At 47.7% G+C, this 12,500-nt stretch overlaps 2 protein-coding genes across 3 annotated transcripts in view; both read right to left on the reverse strand.

Annotated features, from left to right (window-relative positions):
* Nucleotides 1-6,676, reverse strand: part of abtb2b (ankyrin repeat and BTB (POZ) domain containing 2b) — a 62,519-nt gene extending 55,843 nt beyond the window's left edge. For both annotated transcript variants that reach the window (XR_007195114.1, XM_048257743.1), the window contains exons 1-2: nucleotides 6,438-6,676; nucleotides 5,375-6,253 (exon numbers count right to left, since the gene is read on the reverse strand). Coding sequence is in view for 1 of the 2 variants with exons in the window: in XM_048257743.1 (XP_048113700.1) it covers nucleotides 5,375-6,253; nucleotides 6,438-6,588 (1,030 nt within the window). In the remaining variant the exon portion in view is untranslated. The remainder of the gene's footprint in view (nucleotides 1-5,374; nucleotides 6,254-6,437) is intronic.
* Nucleotides 6,677-8,094: 1,418 nt separating this feature from the next.
* Nucleotides 8,095-12,500, reverse strand: part of b4galnt4a (beta-1,4-N-acetyl-galactosaminyl transferase 4a) — a 66,064-nt gene continuing 61,658 nt past the window's right edge. Inside the window, 4 exon segments of the mRNA XM_048257299.1 lie at nucleotides 8,095-10,029; nucleotides 10,060-10,170; nucleotides 11,476-11,502; nucleotides 11,504-11,600. Of these exon segments, the coding sequence (XP_048113256.1) occupies nucleotides 10,026-10,029; nucleotides 10,060-10,170; nucleotides 11,476-11,502; nucleotides 11,504-11,600 (239 nt within the window). The 3' untranslated portion in view covers nucleotides 8,095-10,025.

Below are 12,500 nucleotides of genomic sequence, written 5' to 3' on the forward strand. Positions count from 1 at the left end.
CCGTCCCTTAACACCCCCACCCGGTCAGTAAAAACGCTGGCAGATTTAATCAGAGAGCACGATTACTGAGGATCCCTCTGTGTGTAAATCTGTTTCTACTTAGAGGCGAGGGCTCCCTGTTACAAGTAATTAAATAATACTCAGATTTTATTTCTTTTTTTTATGCTGCAAATGCATAGTGAGTGTAGCATGATAATTCATTGTGGGTTAGGTTCTAGCACAAAAAGGTAATAGCGAATAGCATGGGACATGAGGACTGTGTGTGTGTGTGTGTGTGTGTGTGTGTGGGGGGTGGGGTGTGTGTGGGTGTGTGTGTGTGTGTGTGTGTGTGTGTGTGTGTGTTTTCAAGCCAATCACCAATTTCAAATGACAGCCTTGCACTAGTTTTTGAATGCCTGAGGATATTTCCACCTCTATCCAAATGATTGAGATATGATTACTCTTGGAAGACAGACACCCTGCCTTCGATGCCACAGGCTGGGGCTTGGCAATGCTATAAACACGGCAGAGACAGGCGTCCTCCCAGAACTCCTGTTCATGCAAACAAAGTATGTCTTTCTGAAATCCCCTCTAAACCCAGTGCCAGATAGTGTATGCTTTACCTGTTTATGCCCTAATCTGGGAACATGAGGCGAATCAATATGATCAGATTTATATGAGTACTCTTATGCATTGCGGGCGGCTACACAGCACCTCCATTGTCCCCTCACCCACACAGAGAGAGAATGAGAATGAATAGCATTCATTATAAAACTAAACATAACCAAAAACGGGCTGTTTCTAAACTGTGAAACTAAGTTTGTGGCCTAAGGCCGCGGCAAACGCGGCTTTGTTGTCTGACGGAGACGAAGTCATGGCGAGTACACTGGACCGGGGGTGAGACGTGTCCACCTGTTTAATGTAAATGGCAGACCGAGGGGGCTGAGTGGTTTCGTCTGTCCTCGCTGGCAGAGGGTCCGTTCATGTGAGGAATGAAATGGCAGCTGAGAAACGAACACCACTTGAAGAGATGACCAATTATTTTATCATCACCTAGCCTCTCTCTCTTCCTCCCTCTCTCTTTCTGCTTCTCTCTTTATGTCTTTCTTTTGCTCTCTCGTGTTCTACTGTTTCACTGTTGCAGACTAGGAGACAGATAGTCCTCTCTTTCATGGCACGAGGGATTCATCCATAATTTCTGCCCAAATTCCCTTCCTGCCCCTCATTTCCTGTCTGGCTCAGGGTTTCTATGGCGACTGGACTGGAGTCGAGCCCCAGGAGCTGGCAGAGGGGCAACGTTGGCACGGCAACTACAGCCCCAAATGCCACGTGCTGCCCAGGGTCTCCTCTCCTTTCCTCAACCCAACCCCTCCCTATGTGCCCAGGCCAGCTTCCCACCCCCATCCCTGGGCACCGTGGGCAGACTGTCCAGACCTCTGATCAGTCCAGCATTCAAACCAGGCATTGGACTCCCTCAGCTCAGAGAGAGGCTGCTGCTCTGTCCAGCCCAACCAAACAGGGCAAAACAAAAACGGAGAGAGAGAAGCAGAGAGGAGGGGAAAAAGGAGTGTGCAGATGTTGGAGTGCACTTGCAGTGCTTGTGTGTTTTTCTCTTTCAAAGGGATTATTTGTAACAATTCATTAGAACCTTCGGAACAGACGTTACTTTCCCCGCTTCTATTCGCGGACGTGATGAACGCGTGCCAATCAGCTCGCTCCGATCACTGTCACCGACGTAGTGTAATTATCTGTGTGTGTGTGTGTGTGTGTGTGTGTGTGGGGGTAGGGGAAAGAGATAAGCTATCTGTATTGCATCGGAAGAACAAAACGGCAGCACTGAGGGGAACAACTTGTCCATAATAAACAAATGCATACTGTAGCGTTGCCTCAATACGAGTCCTGCGGTATAATCACAGCCCATTATACACCAGCCCCTTTTAGCTACCCTACTCTTAAGAGCCAATGCTTTCACAGCTGGCCCATTGGCTTAAACAGGAAGCATGTATAAACAGTGGGGTTGTCCAAGCCGTCTCTCTAGCTCTGTTTCTCTCTTACTTTCTCTCTCTCTCTCTCACTCTCTCTCTCTCTCTCTCTCTCTCTCTCTCTCTCTCTGCCATCCCATCTCTCATCGCTGAGTGCAGAGGGCAGTCTTTCTCTGTAGCCTGATCTAAACAGCAGTCCTCCCATCTCACTGGGGCTGGACCGATCAAAACACACAGACACACACACACACACACACACAGACACACACGTGTGCGGCTGCGGTACAGGGTCATTTACTGGGCAACGCAACTTAGCGACTTTCTTTATCTGACTGCACCATTACCTCAGACAGACCCCCTTGTCTCCCCTGCCAAGTGAGTCGTGATTAGTCATATACCATAACATATAGAGCACTGCATTTTTGCTCAACCAAAAAGAGAGCTATGGATAAGATTTCTTCAGTGTTTATACCTGCGATGTGAGGTCATGTGAAACACTTATAACACATATATAAACACATGACTCCATGCTGATGGGTACTCTGCTTATTTTGCCTCTCTCTACCCTAATGTGTCTGCCCTGGTGCGGACTCTTCTTGCAAGCGATGCGTGGTTTGGAATGGGCTGGAGTGGCCAGCCAGCAGAGAGTGTTTTTTCCATCTGCTCAGCCACTGAGCTGTGCACAGACATTTTCCCAGGACTAGCAGCCACTTGCTCCCGGAGATGTTGACAGCCTGACTGACTGGCAGAGAGAGAGGGGGAGAGAGAGGGAGGGGAGAGAGAGAGGATGATGGAGGGAGAGAGAGAGGGGGAGATGGTGGGAAAGAGAGAGAGAGAGAGAGAGAGAGAGAGGTACACTCTCAAAAAGTTATTACGGCTAAACTTTCAGGGTCCCTGCAGCATTCAAAGGAGATGGCAGGACAGAGTAAACGCTAGACATTATTCCAGATCAATAATTCAATAAAGCATCAGGCTCTTTATGTCAACCAATAGAGAAGCGTCTCTGTGCTCACTCAGTGTAAAGACAGAAATCAATCATGACCGAGAAAGAGACTGAAAGAGAGAGAGAGAGAGAGAGAGAGAGAGAGAGAGGAATACAGAGACAGAGACAGAGAGAGTGCAAAGGAGAATAAGAGAGAATGTGTGTGAGGGAGGGAGAGAGAGAGAGAGAGAGAGGGAGAGGGAGAGGGAGAGGGAGAGAGCAGGGCTGTTACTGGAGCCGTAGAAGTCATTTCTGCCTTAAAAACTTCCAGATGTGCGGCTGCTTGGCACAGCAGAGAGGAGCTTTTGTGCGGGGGGAAGTACTGGCCCTGCCGCGGCCGCTTCTGCTGCACAGCCCAGCCCAGATACCCTGTGCAACGTGGGGCCTGCACATGTGTTAACCAGGCCACAGAGCCGTGTGTGTGTGTGTGTGTGTGTGTGTGTGTGTGTGTGTGTGTGTGTGTGTGTGTGCAAGCACTGAGCACTGTCGTATCCTCTGCCAACTCTCCTCTTTAACATACTCTCACCAGCTAAGATCACATCACGCTCCATGTTTAAACACAAAATAAATCCACTATGCCCGTTTGTGTAGAATACCTTGCTATGGATGGTCAACCATAGCCATGTGAAAAACCTTGCTGCCAGAGGAGGCAGTTTTGCTTGTGAAAGCACTAAAGCATCAGCCTTCAAAACAGTGATTCAGCACTCAGCAACTCTATCCCCAGACTTTTGTTCTCAGCAACAACCAACAGCCCATCCTGAAAGCACTTTGAAACCAATCAAACAATAAACACATGAGTGCGATTGGTGTGTCAGAGATGCCGTGGGCGTTCACTGATCACTACGGGAGGAGCAGTTCTCCCTCAGGCTCTCAGCTCCTCTGGTCTAATGCACTCGGAGATCGGTTAGAAGCACCCTAGAGCTGCCCATCAGGCATTTGGATCAGAGCCTCCCTTCACACACTCCAGATCCAGGGGAAAGGAAGTGGGGCAGTGTGTGATGGTCATGGTCATTGATCAAAACAAGCGCCAGAGAGCTTGTGTGAAGTGTGTGTGTGTGTGTGTGAGAGAGAGAGAGAGAGAGAGAGAGAGAGAGAGAGAGAGCGTGTAGAGAAATGTGTTTATGTGTACAGAGGAGGGGGAAGCTCATTGATCTCTGTGGTCTGTTTACCGTCCAGCTGTTTGGGGCTTGGCACGAGCTGTGTTCTGGATCACTCGTCTTTTTGCAAAGTCGGGGGGTGGTGGATGGGGGGTAGGGGTGGGGGGCCAGTGGAGAGGAGAAGGGAACAGTGGCATGAGCTGGCACACAAACACACACACACACACACACACACACACCCAGGCGCACGCAAGCTTAAATCCCTGTGAATCCTTCCTGGGCACCCTCCCGTCCTCTTTCTCTCTCTCTCTCTCTCTCTCTCTCTCTCTCCCTCTCTGAACCAGCCCCATAGCTTAAAGCTCACTCACTTGCGATGCCAATCTTTCTCTCATCTCCCTGCAGTATTCATGGCCTGCCAGTCAGGCGTATGGTTCTTATCCTGCACTGGGCAGTGGACCCAGGACCAACTAACCGCTCCAGTCCCATGCAGCTGTTTAGTCCCTCTCTCTCTCTCTCTCTCTCTCTCTCTCTCTCTCTCTCTCTCTCTCTCTCTCTCTCTCTCTCTCACTCTCTGTGTGTGTGTGTGTGTGTTTAGGGCTGGAAAGCCACTATGTGTTTTAGAAGATTATTGTATGCATGCACACACATATTTCCTTTTCCTGTGTGCATCTATGTGTATTATTACTGCATTATTGTTCCTGTGGCTGTGTGTGTGTGTAGCTGTGTGTGTGTGTGTGTGTGTGTGTGTGTGTGTGTGTGTGTGTTGAGGGGGTATAATCCACTGTACTGTCTGCTTCCCTCCTCTTGTTGCAGGATCTGTTTTCCTGGCCTCAGTAGACAAGCTAATCTGAATGGGGCTCGGAGGGGAAACAAAAGGCTATTGTGTGCTAGTGAAAATCCATGCTCTGGACCAATGTTGGTAAGCCACAAACAAACTCTAATTACAACGCACAAAAACTGGCATCCAATCAATGGCTGAGGAATACAGCCACATGAGAGAGTGAGGAGGATGGGGATACTGCTGGGGGGTCAGAGGGTTATCAGAGGGTTCTTATTAGGGATAAAAGAGGGGTCAAATCTGGGGAAGTAACCTGTTGCAGCGTCAGCTACCAAGCCTGGTAGCTTTTAGAGTTAGAGTTATCCTGTCTCCAAGTTACTCCTTTGAGTTCATGGCATTCAAACTTCCATAACCAATGTATACACAACAACTTGGTGGTGCTCCAAGTGCTCCTTGCTTGGTGGTCATTGCATTGATATTGCAGCCGCACATCATCTGGTCATTAATGGACAAACTGTGACATATATGTGGTAATAATTGTATTAAGCCTCCTTACCGTTGGCGTTCTTCCCGCATATCAGATGTTCATACTGTTGAAGGACCCCCCAGAGTTCAGAGTCGTTATTAACGACCCCCTCAAGCACCTCCGCCGTGAGCGCGCCACTGGAAGCCCCGCCGTCGGCCATCAGCACGCGTGCACCGACCTCCTCCACCAGAGCCTCCATGCACGCGCTCAGGCAGATGGCAGCGTACTCGTGGATGCGCACCGCGATGCGCGTATCCACCATCCACCGAAAGAAGCGTCCCACCGAGAAGGTCAGGCCGCACCTGGCGGACTTGCCCTTGCGCAGCAGCTCGCCGGCGCTCATGTTGTACATGGAGATGGCCTTCACGGTGGCCGACACGCAGTGGTCTGCGAGCGCCCAGCTTAACACCAGCCGAATGGCGCTCTGCACCTCGAACCGAGTACAGCGGCAGTGCATGATGCTGAGCCGCTGCGCCTCTCTGGAGATGCGGATGAGAGCCCTGCGCATCAGGTTAGACAGCCTCCGGACTGCATCGCTGGAAAACGCGGGCCCCTTGCTGGCCACTTTGCGCAGGATCCTGCCCACGTCTTCCTCCGTCCAGGGAAACTCCTCCAAGTCTGGCAGCCGGGGGCACTTGGAGAAAATGTCCTCGGGATCCTCGGGTAGCACTGTGTTCACTGTGTCCCAACTGTTATTCCTGCTGTTCATTGACCCGGAGTAGTACCACCAGTTGCCCCGATGAGGATTGCTCACGAACGCCTGCGAGTTGGACTTGGACGATGAGAGGCTGAGAGACTTGCAGGAATCCCCTGCCCCGTAGCCGGAGTCGAGAGTGAGGTCCTCTAGGGTCTTCATGTGAGAGTTGCTCATCCCAGCCATGGTTGATTGCTTATTTAAGGACTGTAGTACTAAAACAGAAACCGAGAGAAAGGCAATCTGGTTTTACTGGTTGTTCCTCATTTCGACACAAGTTTATCACTTTCATTTGAGCTGTCATTGACCAAAGATTACCTCTGCGAAGTTCAGTCGATTTTAAGTCATTTCCAGTGCAGTTTTCGTTTTATTCTAACGTAAATCACAGTCACGCCTTACCTATTTTCCCATTGGTGTTGAGCTTCGGACTTCTTTCACCACCGGCCGCCCGTGTTCCGTCAGTACGAGATAAAAAGTTTACCTCCAGCGGTTTTTCTTTCTGTTGATGAATCAAACGAATAATATCTCGGTTGGTCTTACATCCAGACATCAGAACGATAAAGAATTTGTCTCATTTTGAGTGTTAACGTTTACGAAACGAACTGCGTCGCTCGTGGCAGGCAGTATACCCTCCCACTTCAAGAGTCACTCTCTTCTCCTCTGCTGCTGTGTGTGGAGTTCAATTAGAACCCCGGAACTAAGGGAGGGCCAATCACAAGCTAAGGGTCAGGAGCCAATCAGCTCCTGACGAAAGTTCACGAAAGGCACTTTGGCATGCAACTGAAGATCACTGATAGTAGAATGAATGCGTAAAACCCACTAATTGCAAATGTTATGAGATAAGGTTAGTCATCCCCTCGAATGGAAGTTAGAATAATATTTACTCATGCAATACCCTTTCCATTTGAATGAAAACAAGATTTAGTGCTGTGTATGTTTATCTATATGGTCATGTAGGCTACACTTATTTTAAGACATAGTGTGGTTAAAATATATTTAAGACAAATCAATAGATATTCATATAAAGAATAATAACGATAAATAAATAAATACATAAATAAATAAATAAATAAATACATAAATAAACAAACCAACCACATAAACTGCTGTACTGCGCATCAACTGTCAGGCAATAGAAGAAAGTAGGACAGCAGTTTCAAAAGCATGTTCCAACTTGTGCCTATCTTAGTGTTCCTGCAGTGATGATTTGGGTGGAGTAGCGCTCGTTTCGATCCAAGATTACATAATGTGTTTGTTGAACATCATTACACTCTAACGCATGGAATGAGAGCTTGAGGTTTCTCGGCAGGGGTTATCCAAACTTTAAAAGCCTACAATCAAGTCAGAGAATCCCAGCAGATCACACTTGTCTCATAGCTTTAGGCTACATAGCCTACAATTCAACTCATGACTTCACATAAGATTAGCCTTTGTCGTGGGGACTCTTTCAATTGGGTAAGAGAGCAGGGGATATGGTGTTGAAAATAAAATCTGTTGTTTTTGCGGTCATGAATAATAATTTAAAACGAATGCGTTGAAAACACACATTTCTGTGTCCAGATAGCAACAGCACATTCGTTTTAAGAGTGTTACTAAAGTTATGCAATGTTTTTATGTCGGCTTCCCTTATGTTCTTGTGTCGCTGATTTTTAATATCTCACACCAACGCGGCTTTAATAATCTTTGTGAATCGCAACAATAAGCCACATTCTTGACAGTTTCAGCAGAGCACGTAGCAGGCTTGGCCTTTTCTCGAGAGAAGAAAATCAGTGAAACCAGTGTCGTATCCTTGAGCGACTGTATGACAGGGACCGACACTTGAAGTGTATGGCATGCATGCACATGTTCTTCTCAGCTCATATTCTCTACTACCACACTGCTGCTGTTACGACCCCGTGGATGTCGGCACTGATCCTAAAGGGTCAAACGGCATTATACTTTTGTGCCCTCTGTTGGTTGAGTCTCAAAGTGCGTTTTATTTCTACCATGGACGTTACAAATGCCTCCTACAGTACATAGATTTTATTTATGAAGCTATGCCAGACTACCAAAACAATTTCATATTCAGCATAAAACTTTATTTTTAAAAAGAAACAAAGGCATGGAAAAAATACAATACATTCTTAAAATGTTCTACACAACAATTTCACAGAAATTACCTTGGAATGTAGATCTTTGTTTTGAACTTATATACTTCTTTTTTTTAATAGTCAGTTCCAAAGTATGATAAATGATATATAGGCCTCTGGGGTGAGAGAGAGAGAGGCAAAGAGAGATTTGAACAATCGTCATCTCCACAACTGCCAGTGTATCCACCATTATAAGCCAGTTCTGTCCTATTGTAGTACCTTACAACAAGCGGGATTAAGAAAGGTGTTCAGTGACCTCAGTTCAGCCTGTCATTTTCCAACGCAGAAAAGACACAAGACACAGCTGCCTACTGTGTTGTTTCACGGTTGCGGTTTCCAATGAGCAATGTCTATCTTTGTCATCTCTGTGACGCGTTTTCTTCAACTCTCTTTGTCCATGAAGGAGTCATGACCTTCTCGCGCATCTTCACCCGAACCCAGTGCACAGTCCCCAGCCTGTTGGTGGTGGTGCTCTCAAGCGCGCCCCATCCAATAAAAGGCACACGAAAGTGAAATTACACATCCCCCACCCTCCCCCAAACACACACACACACACACACACACGCACGCACGCACACACACACACACACACACACACACACACACACACACACACACACACACACACACCTTTCACACATCAGACAGAAGATAACAAAATAAAACAACAAAAGCAGAATCATATTACATTTGCCATTTAAAAAAGCATTTTTTGTTGTCTCCTCTTCTTCTTTAGCAGGTAGAGAGCAGTCATTCTTCTGATGCAGCTCAAAAAGTCCAGTTTCTTTCCAGTTACCTGTGTGGAAGGACTTCGGTGTCTGCTTAAAATCTCTATGAAAAAGCCATGTGGCATCATACAGTGTTAACAGGGTCAAGCAGAAGCCTATGCCCCACACCCCATATCCCAAACAAAAGTGCATTTACATGGGTATATATTAAAAAAGAAATCTCCACTGTAATATCTTCCATATTACAGTCTGCAGAAGTAAAGTCTTACATATGAGTCAAGTAGTTTATGAATCTTTAGCACCTCCATGTGAGGAAGAATGAAGTGCTAAATGAAATGCACCAAGAACACCTTAAATTCCAGTTATGGAAAATATAACCCCCAAAGGATGTACATAGTCGCTGCGTCAAAATACCAACAAGCTGCTTCTCTACTGACATAACGTTTCTCTACCTCTAGACCACATAGTTAATGTCACAACACAGCACTGGCGGCATGGCCTGTACACTCCAAAAGTTCAAACAATCAAGTCGAGTTTCAAGTGCCCAGTCCTTAAGATCCTTCACCATCATCACACGTCTTGGTTGAGACACATGAGTATGTCGTTTCCCATTAGTTGTCCTAAAAGCTCAGAAAAAAAATCAAAATCAAAACGAGAAGAGCATCCTGCCCAGGAAACGACGGTGCCGAGAGCTTTAAAAAGAAGGGAGAGTGAAACCAGACACGGGCCTGTTGTTGCTCCTCCGCTGATGTTCGCTGGCGAGTACGAGATCAAAATCAACACCTCGGCATCACACACAGAAACTCTCCTGTTTTCTTTTCCCCCTGTGTCTGTATACGCACACACACACACACACGCACACACACGCACAGAGAAGACATACACAAATGGACAGACAAACACACACACACATACATACGCACACACACAGAGAGCAGACATACACACAGACGCACACACATAGAGAGCAGACATACACAGCAGACAGACAGACACACACACACACACACACACACACACACGGCTGGAGTAAACAGTCCACAGAGAGTCTGGCGGATGCCTTGAAGGGTGCTTGTGTTAAAGAGTGTCAGCCTGTGGGCACACAAGCGGTCCTGTCCCCCGGGCTGGCTCTACCCCTTGGGGCTCTACCCCTTGGGGCTCTACCCCTTGGGGCTCTTCTTGGGCTGGGAGTTCCACATGCCACGCTTGGAGTGGTAGTAGTGGAAGAAGTTCCTCAGGCGCAGACGCTCCACCTCCAGGCCATTCTGCAGCACTCTGGGGGATAGAGAGGCGGATAACACAGGGTCAGCGTGTGTGTGTGTGTGTGTGTGTGTGTGTGTGTGTGTGTGTCGGTCGGTCTGTGTGTGTGTGTGTGTGTGTGTGTGTGTGTGTGTGTGTGTGTGTGTGTGTGTCGGCTCGGTCTGTGTGTGTGTGTGTGTGTGTGTGTGTGTGTGTGTGTGTGTGTGTGTGTGTGTGTGTGTGTGTGTGTGTGTGTGTGTGTGTCGGTCGGTCGGTCGGTCGGTGTGTGTGTGTGTGTGTGTGTGTGTGTGTGTGTGTCGGTCGGTCGGTCGGTCGGTGTGTGTGTGTGTGTGTGTGTGTGTGTCGGTCGGTCGGTCGGTCTGTGTGTGTGTGTGTGTGTGTGTGTGTGCGTGCGCCATGTTCTCTGCCAGCTCTCCTCTTTACTGCACTCTCACCAGCTTACATACATGTTTCCTCATTAAGAATAAAACAGTCATGCAACAAAAAATGACACCTGGATTCCACAGGAACTTCGGTTCAGTATATACCATTGCTATTGTTTATGATCCCATTTTGGTCTTTTGAAAATAAAGCTTAAGAGTCTTTTGCAAGTCTATGATTGCTGAAAGCTATGACATCTCTTCAACAGGACAGTATCTCAGGTTGTTGCCTCATTCATGTCCATGCAATCCATGCAAACTTAAGTGCTCTTGTATGCGTGTGGCAGTAGCCTTTAACTGGTTTATTTGGTCATGTGGTTGCCAGTTCCTTCCTTGTATGAACTAAGTGGCTATTATGTACAGTAATTGCAAGGTAACTATAGCGGAAGCAGGCTGGCAAGGGCTTGTGTTGTAGTCACTCCTGACCTCCCAAGGGGTCACACTAGCTTTGAAGTGGTTTGTCCGACCATTTAAGTCCATTTATAGGAGGCAGTAGTGGGCTAATACAGGTTATGCTAGACTTAGCGCCTAATGCATTATACATCACTGGTCTTAGTAGATAGGTCAGAGTGGTTAATGTGTAGCACAGGGGATATTCCATTCACAGGAAGTAGTAGTGTGTTAACTTGGGTGCACAAGCACAAGGGTGTAACCAAAGATTGTAGCTTTAGCAAGCATCTCTGGTGTAATTTAAAGCATTGCATAGCATTGCTCCTACAGGAGATGTTGAGCTGGGGTGTGTTTCCCAAAACCATAGTCGCTAACCTGTTAGCAACTTAGTTGATTGGCAATGGGAAATTGCATTGCAACCAACAAAGTTGCTAACTTAGTTAGCCACTATGGTTTTGGGAAACGCGCCACTGGTCAGTGCACTGCGGTGGTGAAGGGGGGTTTTTGTTACCTGTCCAGTAACTCCCAGTCTTCTCCCCCAGCGGTCCTTAAACTCCTCCGTGTTCATCCCGCCGATCTTGTCAAAGTCAGACTTGTAGATCCCAAACAGGCCAAAGCCGTTGACCTCCCAGTAGCCTGGGCAGGGCAGAGCAGAGTGGGGTGGGGTGGGGTGGGAGAAAGAGACAGCAGTTTAACCATGAGGTTACGAAGGTTGCCATAGATCTTTCAAGTGGGCTGAAAGGAGTGTGTGTATGTGGGGGGTGGGGGGGGGGGATAGCAGAAGTTGGATGGATCTGATAAGTGTGTTTGAAGGTGGTGATAGTGGCGGTGGGGTCTTGGCTTCAGAGCAGTCGCAGTCTGTCCCTCCCCCCCTCTCTCCCTCCCTCTCTCTCTTCCTCCCTCTCTTTCTTCCTCCCTTCCTCCTCTCCTGGAGGGAGAGACAGGAGTAGTGGCGCCGCAGGGGCAGTGGAGTGTGCCAGAGAGAAGAAGATAGAGAGAGAGAGATAGAGAGAGAGAGGGACAGTGAGAGAGAGTGAGAGAGTAAAAGAAAGAGAGAGAAGGGGAAAGAGACAGTGTGAGAGAGAGAGAGAGAGAGAGAGAGAGAGAGAGAGAGAGAGAGAGAGAGAGAGAGAGAGAGAGAGAGAGAGAGCGCACACTCCAGAAGTTCAGATAATGGTGTCCCTGGGGCTGCAGTGCAGTCAGTGACAGGATATGGGAGTGTTGCTCGGGCACGTGTGCAAATGGGAGCAGACTCTTGGGCTCAGCACAGGCCAGCACCCCCAGTCTCAGAGGAGCAGGACACACGCTCAACTTCCTCTGACCTGCAGTGGGCTCATTCACATTCACACTCAGCCATTATGGTGTTGTGCTTGAAAGAGAACAAGAGGGGAGAGATTTGTGTGTGTGTGTGTGTGTGTGTGTGTGTGTGTGATCAAAGTGTTTGTGTCTGAACAGAGATATATGTGTGTGTATGTACTGTATGTAATTATATGAGTATGCTCAGCTCTCTCATCTTCGGTGTATTTATAATTACAT

The sequence above is a fragment of the Alosa alosa genome, chromosome 11 (genome assembly GCF_017589495.1).
Source record: "Alosa alosa isolate M-15738 ecotype Scorff River chromosome 11, AALO_Geno_1.1, whole genome shotgun sequence".
Taxonomy (NCBI): Eukaryota; Metazoa; Chordata; class Actinopteri; order Clupeiformes; family Clupeidae; genus Alosa; species Alosa alosa.